Raw genomic sequence first — 18,344 nt, 5'->3', positions numbered from 1 at the left:
GCCTTGTCGTTGTCGCTTGAATGAAAACACCTCTCTGCTTTGGGGAGACGGATAACTCAGGAAAGTTGTATAATTTTTCTCTCAGCCAGAGTGAGGTCATCTTGGAGCCCCTGGGGGAGAAGGCCCCCCAGGAGAAGCTGAAGGACAGCTGACAGCCCTGTCGGTCAGGGGAGCTGGCCTGTGACTTGCATTGCCAGGGGGCTGTGGATGGAGCCTGTAAATATAAGATTGGGAGCGGATGGTGTCCTGCAAGCCCAGGCAGCCCAGCCCAACGTCCAGTGTGGCCGCTTCCCACTCCACCCCTGAGGGCTGAGCTTCCCGTGGCCCAGGCTTGTCCGAGAACAGTCGTGCTGCTATTTCTATTGCTCGTGGCTGGAGCCTCTGCAGGGTGCGGAGTACCGCTCACTCCCCTGCCCTCTGCCGCACACAGCCTTCCCTGGGAACTGCTATACCCACATCATGTTTATGTGGCTTTCATGTTCTCCACTTTCTTCTCAAGTGGACTGAAAAGCTCCATGAGGGCAGGGTCCCTGTTAGGGGTTCTCTGCCCTGTCCTCTTCCTACATTAACCTGGGCTGGGGCCCATCTTTGGAATGTTCTCCTCACAGGGCAGGACCCTGCCCCGCCCGAGGCCCAGCTCAACGCCATCGCCTGCTGCAGTCTCCCTGGCAGCACATTTGCCGCTGCATCACAGTGGCCGCTGGCATCCTGCGGGCCCCTGGCTTGTCCCTGTTTCAGGGAGCCCCGTTCTGTAAGCATCACCCGCCTTTCTCACCCGTCCTGGCCTCCTTAAAGGCAGAGACCATCTCATTCACCCCACTCACTACCATGTGCTCGCCACGTGCACAGTAGGCCCGCAGGAAAGAGGGCCGGTGGCACTGCAGCCATAGTTACAGACAGGCTAATCCGAAAGTGAGATATTCGTGCTATGGAGATGCTCCCTGGGTGACTCAGAAAACATTAAGCAAATTTTTTAAAATTAAAAAACAATTAGTCCCAACCTCAAGCTAATGGCCGGATAAGCTCCGCAGCCAGCAGATGTGGTTCTCATGCTGAAATAATGATGAGAGCAACCCCCGTGCCTGCCTGGAGCTCTGCCGCTCAGAGCCGGTTCACACCCCGTGTCCTCGTTAATCCCCAGCAAAGCCCCGCAAAGCGGGCAGGGCAGGGACTCTCCCGTTGGTGTGGATTAAGGAGCAGGCCCAGAGCTTCAACCGCCGCCCAGGTTCATGCAACCAGCGTCTGGCCGGGCCGGCCTTTTCTCCCGGCTTCCATTCCTTGCCCACAACCTTGACCGTGCAGCGGCTCCTCGCTCTTGCTCCAGTCCCTGCCCTGGGTCCCAGCTCTGCAGAGCAGGCTCGGCTGTCAGGTGCAGAGTCAGGTGCTGAGCGGATGCCTGCCCCCAGCACAGCCGCGAGCCTCTACCCACTTTCGGAGCGTGCTGAGCCCTCCGTAGAGCCCTGCCCATCGCGGGAGCTGGTCTTTCAGACTCAGTGACACCTGGTGACACTCCTGCACAGGCCAAGTGCAGAAAGGAAAGTAAGTTGCTTTCAGGGTTGTAGTTTGTCATCTGGACCTGGGACCCCGGAGGCCATTCCAAATCTGGGAGGCAAGACACAGAAGTCAGGAAGTTAAAACAAGGTTTAGAAAGCTCAAGACCAGACTAGCAGAGTTGTCACTGCCCTTGGGTGGGTGACAGGGACCTGCCAGTGGTGCCTTAATTACTCTCCCTGGGGCTGGGGCTGGCAGCGCCCGGGTCCTGCCCTCCTGGAGGTGCCAGGCTGACGGTTCCCGGCTGTGGTAATCAGGCTTTTCCTGCACATGGGAGTTTGCAGGTTGCTAACTGTGCCAGAAAGTCTGGCTTCAAATCTGTGAGGAGCCCGGGTAGATGAAGAAAATGAATTAGGCTCCTATTGCCAGGTTGAGAGCTCAGTGCAAGTCAATGTGCCCCCTGGTGGTACACGAAGTGGGAGAACTGGCCCTTCACGATATTAGCAGTTTTAACGGAGGCCACATAAGACTTGGCCCACCCTGCCCTGGCCGGTGTGGCTCAGTTCGTTGGAGTGTTGTCCCGTGCACTGGGAGGTCATGGGTTCGATTTCGGTCAGGACACATACCTGGGTTGTGGGTTTGATACCCGCCCGGAGTGTGAACGGGAGGAAACTTCTCTCTCTCTCTTCTCTCTCTCTCTCTCTCTCTCTCTCTCTCTCTCTCTCTCTCTCTTCTGTCTCTCTCTGTCTCCTTCTTCTCTCCCTTCCTGCTTCTCTAAAATCAATTTAAAAAAGTTATAAATAAAAAAAAGACTTGGCCCACCCACCTGCACTGCTTCTTGTCCCTTTCACACACGAGCTTGGCGAAGCACCCCCTACTGGAAGTCATTATTAAAACATGATCTATTTACAAGGAATTTTAATGGGTACATCATTACAGAAACTCAAGAACACCCTGTTCAAATCATGATCCAGAAAACCGCACGGATGGCGGCGAGGCCCAGCCCTGTGGTCTTGTCCCCACCACCATCTCATGAGTTTTAGCAGAACCGCCGCTCGGTGTCAGTGCCACTCAGAGCAGGTCAGCATGCTCCTTGGCAAGGCACGGGACGAGGCTTCGAGAAGGGAAATGGAAGGTCGGAGCCATTAAAATCTGTGAAGCAAGATAGGAACATCAGAGAAATAAGATCGCAATGCAAGCTTTAGGAAGCTCCAGACGAGACCGGTACGCTTCCCACTGTCCTTGGGGCAAAATGGGGGCAGAATCCTACTCACTCTCATGAAACTCTGTGAGGGCGATGAGATGGCGCAGATGAAGTGCTACCCCAGAACCCGCACACTGCACGGGCCCGGGGAGAGCTCACTGCTGTTATTGTTGTCACTGGGATCGCAGGCACCAATGGCCACGGGAAGGCACAGTTGAGGTTTCTGCAGGAGTGGGGAGGTGAGCATTTCAGGCCAGGTCCGTGGGGGGTGACGGGAGGCTATTTGAAGGAGGTGAGCTTTGAATGACTGAATCTCAGCTTCCATCGGTCTCACCTGTCACCTGGCCTTACAGATGGGCTGGGACACCGCCTTGTTGAGCTGTTTCTTCAGGACCCCCTGCCTGTGGAGTGGTGGGTTTGGGAGGCCTGAGCAGCGCCCTCCTTCCCTGAGAGCTGAGGTCACAGCTCTGGCTGGTCTGGGCTGCGTGTGGCTAAGTGCACTGCAGCCCTAGCCTGGTGGGAGGAGGGGCAGCGGCTAAGTGGTTTCTGAAAAAGGGCAAAAATGATGGGAAAGGCTTTGGGATCCTCTGGGAATCAGAGCTGCGGCAACAGCAGCTGCTACCATCGCTGGAAACGTTTTTCCTTGAGTGCCAGAGCGCGCCCACAGCCCATCCCTGCCAGCGCGGAGCAGCGCGGCCCACGGAGGGGCCCGGGACCCTCGGAGGCAGGGGAGGCAGCTCTCCCCACACCACCCAACTCTCCCTTCAAGTAGCAGCAGCCGGAGCTCATCGCGCCCCGCTGTTAGGGGGTGTGCCTGCGTCTAGCTGGTGAGTCCCCTTCTGTTATTTGGTGGCCAACGCAGCTGTTGGCTGTGGAATGGCATCGCGAGCTGCCCAGAGCTGGGCCCTGCCCTTTGCCGGCTGTGTGACTATGGGCAGTTCCGCTAGCCTCTCAGCGCCTCAGTGATCGCATCTGAAAACTGGGAGCATAACAGTGTCTGCCTCAAAGGCGGCTTGAGGCGTAAGGGAAGCTGGAGCTGCGGTGCACTCAGCCTGGCTAATCGCAGGCGCTTGGTAAGTGATAGCGGAGGTCGCTGTTACCCACAGGCTGTGTTTGCACCAGAGTCATCTGGGCCAAGAGCCCGCGGCCGCTGCCAGGGCCAGCGGTTTGTGGCTGGAGGTTTCAGGGGTTGCTCTCTCTGGAGTGAAGGCGGGCAGGGGCCCTGGGTTCTTGTCCCGGCTCCATTCTCTCTTTCGGGATTTGGCAGAGTCCCTCTGGCTCTTCGTCCGTGGGTTGTGAAGCGCCCAGCTCTCCATCTCTCTTTAGGAGGCCGGGGGGACAAGAATGACCAGGGCCTGCAGGGAGCGGGGGGCAGTGGGAGAGCCACGCCCTAGGACGGCTCACTTGGATTGGGGAGAGAAGCACGGAGGCTTCTCCCAGGGGCTGGGCATTGTCCTTCCAGTCTTTGCCAGGCAGGGTACTTCTGTCGGGACTGGCCTTTAGTTCAAATGGTGAGTTTGTGAATCTTGTATAAAGCAGAACAACCATCTCCTTCAGTCGCTGTTGGAATGCCCCCATCACTGTAGAAGGTTTGACAGTGACAGGGGGTTGCCAATGGGCTCACCTGCTGGACGCATCCCAGGCCTGGCAGTGACAGACTATCCTGTCCCTGTCCACCTCCCCGCCCAGAGCAGATGGCCCCTCAGTCCCTACCCTGCTCTCTCCTCTGGGAGAAGCTTGGTTTTTGCAGGGAACCAGGTGCAGGGCGTGCAGAACAGATCCAGGGTTTGTTGACGGACTGAATGAGGGACTGTGTGGGTTGCTTCATATTTACTGGGTCGGGTTAGATTTGGGTTGATCAGAGGAAGAGGGGAAACTGCTAAGAAGGATCATTGCCAGAATGTTGGTAGGTGCTCTCTTGTTGGCCTGTTAAGAGCTGCTAGCCAGGCAGCAGGCTTATTCTTGGTTTTGTGACCAGCCTTATTCAAAGGGAGACATTCCTGGGAGAGCCAGTCCTGGCGTAGGGCCTGGGTGTTATTTATACTTCGTTTGGGTTTTGAACTTCCTGGGACACTTGTTTGAGCAAGAGGGTGGCGCAGGTTTGGGGCTTCGGAGTGGAAAGGCATTGTCCCCAGCCGCCTGGCCCCAGCGCTGGGGGTCTGATTGGCCCCCAGGCTCTGGTGTGAGGTCTGGGGCTGAGTTTCCTGGCTGAGAAGGAACCCCAAACCTTCCCGAGAGCTGGTGGAGAGCTGGAGATGCTCTGGAGCCAGGCTGCCTGGGAGCCAATGCAGGTCTGTTTCTTACTGTGTGACCTCGAACAAGTGATGTAACCATTACCTCCTAGAGCTGTGAGAATGAAGTGAGTGAGGCCTGTGCAGGGTTAGAACAGTGCTCACCTTTGCACAGCATGTGCTCAAGCACATCAGTTATTTTCATTCTTTCTAGTCACCCGTGCCTGTTATTTTTATAAAAATATATATTTTTGTTGCCCTGGCCGTTGTCTCAGTGGTTAGAGCGTTGGCCCGCACACCAAAGGGTTTCAGGTTTGATTCTCAGACAAGGGCACATAACTGAGTAGCAGGTTTGATCCTCAGCTCCAGTCTGGGCATGTGCAGGAGACAACCAGTCGATGTGTCTCTCTCACATGGATGTTTCTCTCAATCTCTCTCTCGCTCTCCCTTCCTCCCTCCCTCCCTCCCACTTTCTCTAAAAAAGAAAAAAAAAGGGAAAATATCTTCAGATGAAGAGTAACAACAACAACAACAAAAGGTTTTTTTAATTGATTTTTAGAGAGAGAGAAAAGGAGAGGGAGAGGGAGAGAAACATCCATGTGAGAGCGAAACATGATCTGAGCCCCACCAACTGAGCCACACTGGCCAGAGCCTCCTGTGCCTATTAAATGGTGACAGGCTCCCTGTACAGTGAACTGTCTTTGACAGGAAGTTATCTTCTGGAAGCACAGACTAGTGACCAGGGTCAGCCTTCTGGAGCTTTTCATGGCTTCCTACCATCCACACAATAACACCCACATGCTGTGGCCTTGGCATTCAAGGCCAACAGTCATCTGGTTCTGACCTCGCTGCCGATCCTCCAGTCCCACTGGCTTTCTCTTCATTGGCTTCTCCAGGGGTCCCCTCTCTCTCCCCCAGGCTTAGCCCAACCCTATTCCCCTCCAGGCCCAGCTCATCGGCCACCTCCTCCATGCAGCCTTCTTCAGCACCCTGGGCCCTCTGGCCATCCCCACACCTGAGCCACACCTGGTTTCTGTCTCAGGTGGGGTCTGAGTCCTCTGGGTTTCCCCAGCACAGGGCCAGGCACTCAGCAGGACTCAGTAGGTGGGTGTTGAGTGATGGCTGAATGAGTGTGTGAGTGGTTGCAAGTGGGGCTTCCTGTGGCCAGGAGCACTTCCTGCTGCAAGGTTTCCACCTGATGGATGAATCAGAGAAAGACTCTGGTCCTCCGGGAAGTAGAATAACAGGCAGGAGGGGAAATGGGCCGGCAGCCAGCTGTCTGTCCTGTTCACGGGAACAGAGCTATGAGACTGCCTCACTCCCCCAGGGATCGGGGCATTGGATCACAGCTGATTTATTGCAGGACCCCGCCATGTGCTCTGGGTTTTACTGCCTGAAATTTCACTGGAAAATGCATGTCTCGACAGTGAGAGCTGGAGGTGGGATTTGAATCAGGATAAGTGTGGTTTCAAGGTTTGTAGTCATATTCGTCCCCTTCTTCAACATACTGCAAGTAAAAAAAAAAAAAAGAAAAAAGAAAGAAAATGCATGTCTCGAGACCTAGACCCTAGGAAGGGACCGTGCGAAGAGGGCCTTCAGGGACCGATGGCCAACGAGCTGGGTCACTCTGGAGGGGGAGGAGCATGACCGGTGCAGGGATTAGGGGGTGTGGAGGAGACTGGACCCCAAGGGAGGTGGCATCTGAAGAAAAGGAGGAGAAAGCACCCCAAGGAGAGGCATAGCAGGAGCAAAGGCCATTGAGATGTGGGCAGCCCTGGCCCCAGGGTGTGGGGATGCCCAGCCAGATGGAGGGAAGAGCAGGAGGTGAGGTTAGGAAGGGAGTGAAAAACAGCATCTACACACATTTACGGCCCCACGTGCTGGCACTCACTGCCAGCTCAGCTCCAGGTGCTCAGGCCCGAAGGCCTGCCAGCCCCTCAAGGCAGGAAAGTTCAGGGCCAGGATGCTTGGCCTATTATAATGTCACAAAAACGACCAAAGCAAATCAAAGCAAAACAAAACAAAAACAAACAAACAAAAACCCTCTACAAAGCGAATGGTTGCAGCAGCCAGGTGGAAGAGCCAAGGCAGGGAGGGCGTGGCTGAGGATGGGATGCCTGGGGCAGGAGGGCCTGTGCCGACTGGAATGTGAACATGTCCGCCAGCCAGCCTGTTTCCATAAGACTGCTCGGCTCTTTGGGGTTGAGCTGGCCCTCTGGCCTGAATGCACAGCCAGAGACAGCCACTCCCCTTGTTTCCCTTATCTGATCTTGGAGGGATGCAGAGCAGTGGTATCGTCTGCATCCAGAGTGACCCATCCGGTCCCTCAGAGCCTGCTGCCTCCAAGCTGGGGCCCCTGGGACTGTTACTGGGTCTCTGGGGTGGAGGGTACAGCACCTCTGAGAGCTTCCATTCTGGGGGCCCAGGGCAGCCGCATTGGACCGCTGGGATGCCCTGCTTCACGGGGGCCTTTGCAAGGAGGATTGTTAGGGGGTAGCGTCTTACAGTCCTTGAGCTGGGAACAAACCCGATCTTGGTGGTTGCCCGCAGGCTGCCTCTTGGACAAGGATGAAGAAATGGGGGAGTTCAGACTCAGGGGAGCCTGAGGACCTGCCACAAGAAGACTCCCACCCAAAACCCCTGGAGGGAGACCCCAACTCCAGGCCAGCTCCGGCCAAGCCCAGCATCTTCCCCACGGCCAAGAGCCGCAGCCGGCTCTTTGGGAAGTGTGACTCGGAGGAGGCCTCTCCTATGGACTGCTCTTACGAGGAAGGGCAGCCAGCCTCCTGCCCGGCCATCACGGTCAGTCCTGTGGTCGTCGTCCAGAAGACTGGGGATGGCCCCACCTGTGCCAGGTAAGCAGCACCTGGAGCCTGGCTCCCTCCCCACCTGGAGCCAACTGGCTCAGCTGGCTCAGGCCCCAGCCCTGGAGACACCACGAGGTGCTCCAGTTAATGGGCTGAGCATCATAGAGCTGGGGAGCCTGGGAGCCTTCAGAGGTCGTCTATTCCAGCATCTGTGCTCCTAGGACAGTGATGGCGAACCTGTTGAGCTCGGCGTGTCAGCATTTTGAAAAACCCTAACTTAACTCTGGTGCCGTGTCACATATAGAAATTTTTTTGATATTTGCAACCATAGTAAAACAAAGACTTATATTTTTGATATTTATTTTATATATTTAAATGCCATTTAACAAAGAAAAATCAACCAAAAAAATGAGTTCACGTGTCACCTCTGACACGCGTGCCATAGGTTCGCCATCACTGTCCTAGGACCTTGAGTGGTCACCAAGGGGTGTTGGCATATATGCGGATCCCCAGCTGCCGGCTGATCTCAGGGGTCCAGACCTGGAATGCTCACTAGCCCAGACACCTGGATTTCCAGTCAGAAAGCTTAAGGACACGATATGCTTTTAGACAGAGAGTACAAAACAGCTCCAGCGAGGGGCCCACTAGCCCTCTGGCCTCCTCCAAGGCCAGCGTGAGGACGATTTTTGAGTTAGCTGGAGCCAGCCACACCCTGCGTCCAGCCCCTCTAGGCCACTATCTTCTAAGCCCCAGCTCCCGAGCAGGCAGAGAAGCGAGGGGCCTGCCTGTTGGAGGAAGTGGTGGCAGCAAAGACATTCTAGATCAAGCATGTCACACTCGCGGCCGGTGGGCCACAGGCCAGAGTTTGACATGCTTGTAGTTGGTGCCTACAGGCACGGTGGGGACAGAATGGGGGCTCGTGCACCCCCTGTTCCCTGTTATACCCGCTTCCTGGACAGTCACCTCGATGGCGGGGTGGGTTTACTAGTATATCATGTGTCTTCTCCTTTTGGAGTGCCTTGGGGTTTCGTCCTGCTCCCTGACAAGCTCCGAAAGCCTCAGGCCCCAGGGGTGCCCAGTGTAGGAGACCAGGGTGTGTTCTGGCCCACAGGCAGTCATCCCAGGACTCCGTCCCAGCTGGCACCGAGCGGAAGCTCAAGCTCTATGACCGCAGGAAGATCTTTGAAGCTGTCGCCCAGAATAACTGCGAGGAGCTGGAGAGCCTGCTGCTCTTCCTGCAGAAGAGCAAGAAGCACCTTATGGACAGCGAGTTCAAAGGTGGGCCCGGAGGCGGTGGGTTCCGGGCGCACCCCCGCTGCCACCTGCTCTGACCCTCACTTTATCTTGCAGACCCAGAGACGGGGAAGACCTGTCTGCTGAAGGCCATGCTCAACCTGCACGACGGGCACAACAGCACCATCCCCCTGCTCCTGGAGATCGCCCGGCAGACGGACAGCCTGACGGAGCTGGTCAACGCCAGCTACACAGACAGCTACTACAAGGGTGAGGGGCGGGGGCGGCTCAGCTCCCACCAGCCCTCCTGGGGCCGGGAGGGGACCGGTGAGCCTCAGCAAGCCTCTGAGCAGCTCACTCCCTGTCCCAGCCACCAAGCCGGCATCTCCTGGTCCTGGGGTCCCTGCCCCCCAGCTGCTGGCTTGGTTCCTCCTGGTGCTCAGGGTCCCGCCCTCCCCTCGGTGGGCCTGCTGCTCCTGACCTCTGGACCTGGTGGCTTCCTTCTCTGCTGCTGTTCCTCATCCTTGGGCAGTTGTGACTCTTCCAGCTTCCAGTCTGGTGTCCCCATTCCTGAAGGTCTCTAGTCCTGCCTCAGGGGCTCCCTCAGGGGCTCCTGGCCTGGCTTCCTCTACTGGGGGGGCATCTGCCACTCTCTGCCCAGGCCTCCCTGGCACCTGTCTGGGCACCCCCTACAGGACATGAGCACAAAGCCAACAGCACGAATCCTCCACAGGCCAGACAGCGCTGCACATCGCCATCGAGAGGCGGAACATGGCGCTGGTGACCCTCCTGGTGGAGAACGGGGCAGACGTCCAGGCTGCGGCCAATGGGGACTTCTTTAAGAAAACCAAAGGGCGGCCTGGCTTCTACTTTGGTAGGGAGACCAGGTGGCAGACCCGTGACTTAGTGATGATTGCTGAGGGGGGGTTTGGGGTGGAGACAGAGGGAGAGGCAGGCTGGATGGTGCAGGGCCCAGGCTGTCTATTCCCGAGGCCCACTGTGTGCCCGTGTTGGCTGCAGGCGAGCTGCCCCTCTCCCTGGCTGCATGCACCAACCAGCTGGGCATCGTGAAGTTCCTGCTGCAGAACTCCTGGCAGCCGGCAGACATCAGTGCCCGGGACTCGGTGGGCAACACAGTGCTGCACGCGCTGGTGGAAGTGGCCGACAACACGGCCGACAATACCAAGTTCGTGACGAGCATGTACAACGAGATTCTGATCCTGGGGGCCAAGCTCCACCCGACGCTGAAGCTGGAGGAGCTCACCAACAAGAAGGGGCTGACGCCACTGGCCCTGGCCGCCAGCAGCGGGAAGATTGGGGTAGGGAGGGGGCTTCGCACGGAGCTGGGGGTGCTGTGGGAGCGGACTGCCTGCCTCGCTGTGCATGCCTGTGATCACACACGTGCACAGTGTCGGTCCTGATGCTGTCACAGCAGCCGGTAGGGTGGGGGTAGAGTAAGCCAGGGGAAATGTGAGAGCCGAGCAGCACCCAGCATTGCACACGTGGCCATTTCTTTCTTTTTCTTTTTTTTTTTTATGGTTTTAAATCAACTTTACTGAGCTGTGATTTACATCAAACAAATGGAAACATTTAAAGTATTTGGTCTGGCCCTAGCTGGTTTGGCTCAGTGGATAGAGCCTCGGCCTGTGGACTGAAGGGCATGTGTGGGAGGCAATCGATTGATGTGTCTCTCTCACATCGATGTTTCTCTCTCTCTCTGTCTCTCCCCCTCCCTCCCACTTTATCTCAAAATCAATAGAAAAATATACTTGGATGAGGATTAACAACAACAATAACATAAAGTACTCGGTCTGATGAGTTTTGATGTGTATACAGCTGCAACCACCACCCCAATCAACACACAGAGTACTGCTGTTGCCCAGTGCAGTGGGGCCTTGACTTACGAGTGTCTCGACTAACGAGTTTTTTGAGATACCAGCTGTCTCAGCCGATTTTTTGCATTGAGTTGATAGAGTAATTTGAGTTAACGAGCTCCTTAACGAGCTCGGTCTCGGAACGAATTAAACTCGTAAGTCAAGGCCCCACTGTAGTTCTCTCTTGCTCTTTGCAGTTAGTCTTCCTACCCCTTTGCCCTCCGCCCCTCTACACAGTTACTGATTTGCTTTCTCTCACTGCAAATGGTTTAAAAAAAAAGTTCTCCATTCTTAGACTCATTTGCTGTCTCACGGAAGCAAACCTAAATGTAAACATAAGCATTTAATCTAATTATCACAAGAGATGCTTTTATTTGTTTAAACTACTGGCTCTTGTGAACTTTATTTTTATTTATGTTTTTAAATTGAATTTTTTGGGGGTGACATTGGCTAATAAAGTTATATAGGTTTCAGGTGTACAATTCTATAATACCTCATGTGTATGTTGTATTGTGTGTTTACCAACCCAAGTCCACATGTGGCCATTTCTTTCTTTTTTTTTTAATCCTCATTTGGGACATTTATCATTGATTTTTTAGACAGAGGGGGAGAGAGAGAGAGAGAGAGAGAGAGAGAGAGAGAGAGAGAGAGAGAAACATCGATGTGAGAGAGAAACATGCCCCAACGGGGTATCAAACCTGCAGCCTAGGTATGTGCCCTGCCTGGAATCAAACCCATGCCCTTTCAGTGTACAGGATGACGCTCCTACCAACGGAGCCACACCAGCCAGGGCACCATTTCTGATTTCTAACTCTGAGTATCACCAACAAGACACGGGGAGAGGGTGGGGTGCTGGGACCCGGGCATCGGGGGTAAAATGGATGTGAACAGCCAGGAGTGATCACTTGATGCGGCTGCAGGAGGCTGCTGGAAGCGGGTAGGTGCTTGGGTGGGGTCTCCAGCTGGGCTGGGAAGCAGGATTATTCCTGAAGCAGAGCTGGTAGCCAGTGGGGACACAGCCTGTGGTGGGCACCAGGCTGGTCTCTAACAGGCACTTGTACTCCCATGGCAGGTCTTGGCCTATATTCTCCAGAGGGAGATCCAGGAGCCGGAGTGCAGGCACCTGTCGCGGAAGTTCACCGAGTGGGCCTACGGGCCGGTGCACTCCTCCCTCTACGACCTGTCCTGCATCGACACCTGCGAGAAGAACTCGGTGCTGGAGGTGATCGCCTACAGCAGCAGTGAGACCCCTGTGAGTGGGCCGGGGCTGGGGCCCGGGAGGCTTCCGGTCTCACCACACCCCTGCCCTCAGCCGGCCCTGGGGCGGCTCCCTGTGTTCTCATCAATGAAAACCCGCTGCCTGGGCGGGTCTAGGCCCTGCAGCCTCATCAACCCATTCATTCCCCCTGAATGTTTTCCTTCATCACCAAACACTATACAATGATACTCCCTTAACAAGGTAAATCAGAAGTACACAGACAGAAAGACTCCTCCTTTTATCCCATACAGACAGGCAACTTCATTTTGTTGACACCAATGGGGTCATGCTATACATGATGTAGAGCGACCAATATTTTCACTTACTGATGTGTCTCGCAGACAATTTCCTATCAGTCCACATGGGCCTGCTGCATTTAAAAACAGGGCTGCATAGTATTCCACAGCAGGGATGGGGAGACATGTCCATAGAAGGATGTTCGAGTTATTTCCAGTTTTTGCTACTACGATGCTACAGGCCACTTGGCACGGGTTTGAGATTTTTTTCTATGAAGGATATTTGGAGTTGGAATTGCCAAGTCAAAAAGTATGTACATTTTAACATTTTAATAGCTACTATGAAATTGTCCTCCAAAAAAACTTTTTTTAAAAAAAATATATTGATTTTTTACAGAGAGGAAGGGAGAGAGATAGTTAGAAACATCGATCAGCTGCCTCCTGCACATCTCCTACTGGGGATGTGCCCGCAACCCAGGTACATGCCCTTGACCGGAATCGAACCTGGGACCTTTCAGTCCGCAAGCCGACGCTCTATCCACTGAGCCAAACCGGTTTCAGCCAAAAAAAAAAACTTTTTCAATGCATTTGGCCACCATCAATAGGTACACAGTTGCCCTTAGCCCTGCCGACCTGGGTATTATCAATCTTTTTATTGTTTTAAGACTACTTCAAGTGAATGGGGCAAAAAATGCTCTCTCATTGCTGTAATATTTAAAATTGAATTTATTGGGTGACACAGACTTCTTGAGGAAGCAAGGAGCTTCCCATTCCCAAAGTTACTCAAGAAGACACTGAACAAGGATCTCTTTGGAGGCGCTCAAGTTCGGGCTGGGGGGTTGGGCTCGATAGTCTGAAGAGGCTGGGATGACCTGATTTTGGCCCCTCCATCCGGGGACATTTGAATTTGAACAGAGATCTCCTGGGTACCAGACTTTTGCCCCAAAGCACACGTGTAATGATGATGTCCCAGGCACAGCCCCACCCACTGCAGCGAAGACTGTCTAGTTCAGCGGTTCTCAACCTGTGGGTCGCGACCCCTTTGGCGGCCGAACGACCCTTTCACAGGGGTCGCCTAAGACCATCCTGCATATCAGATATTTACATTACGATTCATAACAGTAACAACATTACAGTTATGAAGTAGCAACAAAAATAATCTTATGGTTGGGTCACAACATGAGGAACTGTATTTAAACGGCCAGAAGGTTGAGAACCACTGGTCTAGTTGCCTTCAGTCTCATGCATCGGTCATTACCACTTCTGCCTGGATAGCCCGCCTGACCCAAGCCTGGGAATGTGAGAACCCAGAGGCCTCTTCATATCTGCCCTCAGCCCCTCCCCGAGCAGCCTCGTGCCAGACTCTGCCTGGCAGCCTCTTCCCATGATTGTGGGAATAATAAGGATGTAGGCGCTCAGAAGTGAGTTATTAAAGGTAATGGGCATAGAATTTCGGGCAACACTTGCTAGTTCTTAGGTGTCAGGGGCACTTAGGGTCATGTGTGCAGTTTCACTCATTCACTGTACACACAGGAGCACGAGGCCCAGAGGGGCCTGCTGGTTCAGGTCTGTGACCCTCAGCGGCTCTGTGGGCCGAGGGCATGGTCATGGTGGGTCCTGTGCAGAGATGTGGGTGTGAGGAGTACCTTCGGCTAATGAAGGCTCGAGGTGGTTCCTGGTGGGGAGTGAGCCTCATCTCTCTTTGCTTCCCTTAGAATCGCCATGACATGCTCTTGGTGGAGCCGCTGAACCGACTCCTGCAGGACAAGTGGGACAGATTTGTCAAGCGCATCTTCTACTTCAACTTTTTCGTCTACTGCTTGTACATGATCATCTTCACCACGGCCGCCTACTACAGGCCTGTGGACGGCTTGGTGCGGCCTGGGCTCGGGCCTCGGCGTGGGGTGTGGGGAGAGGGGAGGGGCGTTCCTATATGACCCTCAGGACCCCAGACCCAGGCTGGGCCCTGCACTCCTCTCCTGCTCTCTGGGCTGTCCTGGAAACCTGCCCTCTCTCCTGTTCCCTGCTGCTCCCTCAGCCTCTGGTTCTGTGCGGCTGAGGTCCCTGATTGCACAGGGGGAGTCCTAGGTTATTCCTAGGAATTAGGGCTCAGGAAGTAGCTCTCCCCTAAGCCGGGTGTCCACAGGGTCCTGGGATGGCATAAGCCCTAAGCCCGCTGCCATCCTGCTTACCCGCCCACCTTTGTTCACTCGTCGCTCATTATCCATTCCCTGGGCATATACCTTTGAGCACTTCTTCTGTGCCAGGCCCTGGGCCATCCATCAGGTCAGCTTAAGACCAGATTTTTTCCCTCTTGCAGGAAACATAGACTCCCTCGAGTTTCTGAATTAATACCCAAACACTTAATTTTGTTGCTTTTATTTCCAGGGTGCCTTGCTTGCAAATTTGATTTAGAAACTCAACTTCCTAGTTGGGTGAAACCTGATCTCTATCTACCTATTAAGGCCATTTAATGACTTCATTTTAAGAGAAAAGAGGAGTGAAAATAAGATAGACTAGCGAACCAGCGCTTATGAAGCATTGATGGGAGGCTAAAAGGAAATGGTGGCTGAAACACACGGATGACACACCCATGTGGGGTGTCTCCACCTTCCTTGGGAAACCTGGACAGTTCTGGGAGACCAGGGCTCACCCCAGTCCTCGGGAGGGGCGGGAAGCTGGTGGCATTGGGTCTGTAAGAGTGCCCCCACCTATGCCATCACCCTCCTCCCAGCGGGACTCTGGGCTGCGACTTGTCTGAGAGACAGCACGGCACTGTAAGGATGTCTGCTTGGCACCTGGAACCGCCACTTTGGGAATCAGGTTCCACAGAGGAGCGTCCATATGGGTGTCCCCATCATAGTGTATTGTTTTTATTCGTGTCTCTCTCCTGATGGAGGCTGAGCCTCTCAGGCAGGGGCTGGGTTTTAATCACAGAGCTTGGAACCTGGTAAATGTTTGTTGAATGAATGAATGAATGAGTGAATGAGTGAATGGAGTCACTAACTTCTCTGCACCTTGCAGCCTCCCTTTAAGCTGCGATACACTGTTGGCGACTATTTCCGAGTCACTGGAGAGATTCTTTCTGTATCAGGGGGAGTCTACTTTTTTTTCCGAGGGGTAAGCATTCTTTTCCACACTGTGAATTTCCATTGTCACCAAAACAAAAAGCCAGGAGAACCACTCAGTGCTCCCTCACTGCTTCATTCATCAGACAGGAAATGGCCCTGCTTGCGGAGCCCAGGGATGCAGAGGTGAAGATAAAAGCCGACCAGGCACTCAGGGCTCCAGGCATTCAGGGCTGGAGGGTGGGCGTCCATAGGTGGGTCCCCGCAGGCCGTCAGTCTTGGATACAGTCAGGGATCGCTACCGAATGTAATATTTAATTACAGAAGCAGAGGGGGAGCCTCTTAAGAGATAGATCACGATTGGTAGTTGCTTAATTAATCAAAACAGTCCATTAAAGCTCAGAACCATGAAAGAAATCTACGGGTGTACTGGAACCATTTTATTTTAACTGAAAACGCATAGATGCACATTCCTTGGCCATTCTTTGATTATACGAGCAGTCTTTTCTTTGAATGTAGGATCACTGTTACATGTACAAAGAATTTGATATTATTGCGATTTTTCCCCCTTAATCTAAGCTACATCCATTTTTTTTAAGCAACCTTTAAAGAATCTTTCCACATCGCCAGACTCTGTCTTCATGGAAACAATTACCTTTATTTTCACTCTCATAGTTTATATTATAATAAAATAAAAGCCACTGCAGTAGCTTTTTTTTTTTTTCAACAGGCAAAAAGCACTCGTGGCAAACCCGGGGTCAACAGGTGGGAGGGTAGGGAGTGTGTGGGCGTCCTGGAGAGGGTCTCCTACAGCCGCCAGCGTTCAGCAGGGCCGTGGGCATCAGTCACAATGTTTTCAGGGAGGGGAGAGCACTGGTTAATCTGCTTAAAGAAATTTGCCCAATCTCATCACTCAAGCACCACAGTTGATAACTTTTGGCGATGTTCCTTCCTGTCTCTACTTCTAGCTACAGCTGTCATTGCACTTTCTATTTGTGCAACTCTCCTGACCGAGTCCCGTAACATCACCCCATTCGCCTGACCCATGCTCTCCCCCTCCCTCGAAAAGCTCTGCGTGGACACGTTCCCACGGTCCATGTGGTGCCATTCGGGAAGCAGTCTGGGTGCTCACCACTGAGCCACAGCTAACCTTTCCTGGGACCTTACTCTGTCTGTTTACCTGCAGATTCAATATTTCCTGCAGAGGCGGCCGTCACTGAAGTCCTTGTTTGTGGACAGCTACAGTGAGATACTTTTGTAAGTGACCCCGTGGCTCTAATGCCTCAGTAGCAGACAACATCTTTTGGCCCAGTCCTGAGGTGACAGCAATCAGCTCTCACTCATTCTCTCGCATGCACTCAGCCTGGAACATGGTAGGACCTCACAACCTGTTGAATGAATGATGGAGGGCACTTAATAAACGCTTTGGGGTGAATGAATACCGAGGGTCCACGCTGTGCCAGGTATGGACCAGGTGCTAGGGGATGCCAGACCTGTTTCACGGGCTCCTGTGGTTTATAGTCTGAGTTGGATGCACCCTTGTTCATTTTTCCCATCCTTTTGCTTTCACTGGTATTTGATTAAATTGCGTCCAAAAACCCTCTCTTCGGCAACAAAAGCTCCACTCTTTCTTATTTTAGGTACCTTATCACCTCCCCTCCAGAGGCCCCTAAGCTTTTTGAGGCTCCTTGGTTAAAAGAGTTGGCTCTCAGCTTTCACTATGATTCAGATTTGGCTTTCTTGGTCTACTAAGTGAGTTTCCATTTGTCCACTGCTTCCCGGCTTCCACAATCCATATATGGGGACTCTATTTTCCACCCGAGGCAACCCTTTACCTACTTCAGCTGGCACCAGCTCTTATTTGGCCAAGGTTCTGCAAATGCAGGGGTTTCTCTTTTCGACAGAACTTCAATTGATGGGCCTGTTTATTGACACCCGTTTTTAATAGACTTCCATCAGGACAGTGGCAGCTTTCTGCTGGGTTCCCTCACACAGTGGGAGTGAGGTGGTCATTGTGGCCTACAGTGTTAGTGCAGCTGGGGGCGCTCTCAGGAGGAGGTCATGATCAGCAAGGAAGCCTGGGACGAATAAGGAAAGAAGGGACCACTGAGCAGATTCTGCCATAGGATCATCCAGATGTCCACCCTGTCCAGGGCTCTGACGTGGGCACTCCCACTAGCTTAAGAGGGCTGAGGGACGTTTTCCCTGGCTCTGCTCTTGTGTTTGAGGGTGTGACCATCAGACTCTACCTGTGGTTTCCCAGGAGAGCATGGCCTGTCCTTTCTCACGGGCGTAGGAACCTCCTAGGTTCTATTATCCATGAGGCTGTTTTCCTGGGGACTGGGCAGGAAGGTTGCTGGGGCTAAAGCAGTGTTTCTCAACCTTTTTAGATAATATTTTTTACAATTGCCCCTCCCATAAAATTTTAATACCAGAAATATACTGTATGGTGGCTTATGTACTCTATTTATATCTGTGCTTTATGTATAAAGAGCATACGATCTCACTCCCCAACCCACCCCAAACCAACATTTGTCCCCATCAGGGCAATACTGCTCCCACTGAGAACCATGCGCTAAAGGAGGCAGGACAGCCAGGCTACCTCCCACCATGGCCTGTGCTTTGTGCCTCCGAGGAGAGACCCAGGCAGCCGAGGTCTTCCTGTCTGTGGGGCTGCCAGGCCTCCTGGGTGCCCCTAGACAGCGCTTCCTGTCGCTCCACCCTCAGCTTTGTGCAGTCACTGTTCATGCTGGGGACTGTGGTGCTGTACTTCTGCCGTCGCAAGGAGTACGTGGCCTCCATGGTGTTCTCCTTGGCCATGGGCTGGACCAACATGCTCTACTACACCCGTGGCTTCCAGCAGATGGGCATCTATGCCGTCATGATTGAGAAGGTGGGTGCCGTGGGCCCGAGGGGGTTCTCCACAGAGCCCGTTCCCTCAT

General features: G+C 53.6%; 1 protein-coding gene across 1 annotated transcript in view; it reads left to right on the top strand.

Moving 5' to 3' along the window:
• Nucleotides 1-7,494: 7,494 nt before the first annotated feature.
• Nucleotides 7,495-18,344, top strand: part of TRPV1 (transient receptor potential cation channel subfamily V member 1) — a 17,016-nt gene continuing 6,166 nt past the window's right edge. The window contains exons 1-9 of the mRNA XM_006105144.1: nt 7,495-7,781; nt 8,845-9,011; nt 9,084-9,236; nt 9,700-9,840; nt 9,987-10,285; nt 11,913-12,092; nt 14,050-14,208; nt 16,589-16,659; nt 18,130-18,299. Of these exons, the coding sequence (XP_006105206.1) occupies nt 7,495-7,781; nt 8,845-9,011; nt 9,084-9,236; nt 9,700-9,840; nt 9,987-10,285; nt 11,913-12,092; nt 14,050-14,208; nt 16,589-16,659; nt 18,130-18,299 (1,627 nt within the window). The remainder of the gene's footprint in view (nt 7,782-8,844; nt 9,012-9,083; nt 9,237-9,699; nt 9,841-9,986; nt 10,286-11,912; nt 12,093-14,049; nt 14,209-16,588; nt 16,660-18,129; nt 18,300-18,344) is intronic.

This window comes from Myotis lucifugus, unplaced genomic scaffold (assembly GCF_000147115.1).
Source record: "Myotis lucifugus unplaced genomic scaffold, Myoluc2.0 scaffold_639, whole genome shotgun sequence".
Lineage (NCBI taxonomy): Eukaryota > Metazoa > Chordata > Mammalia > Chiroptera > Vespertilionidae > Myotis > Myotis lucifugus.
The sequence above is the reverse complement of the archived record's forward strand: the minus strand, read 5'-3'. Positions and strand labels throughout refer to the sequence as shown.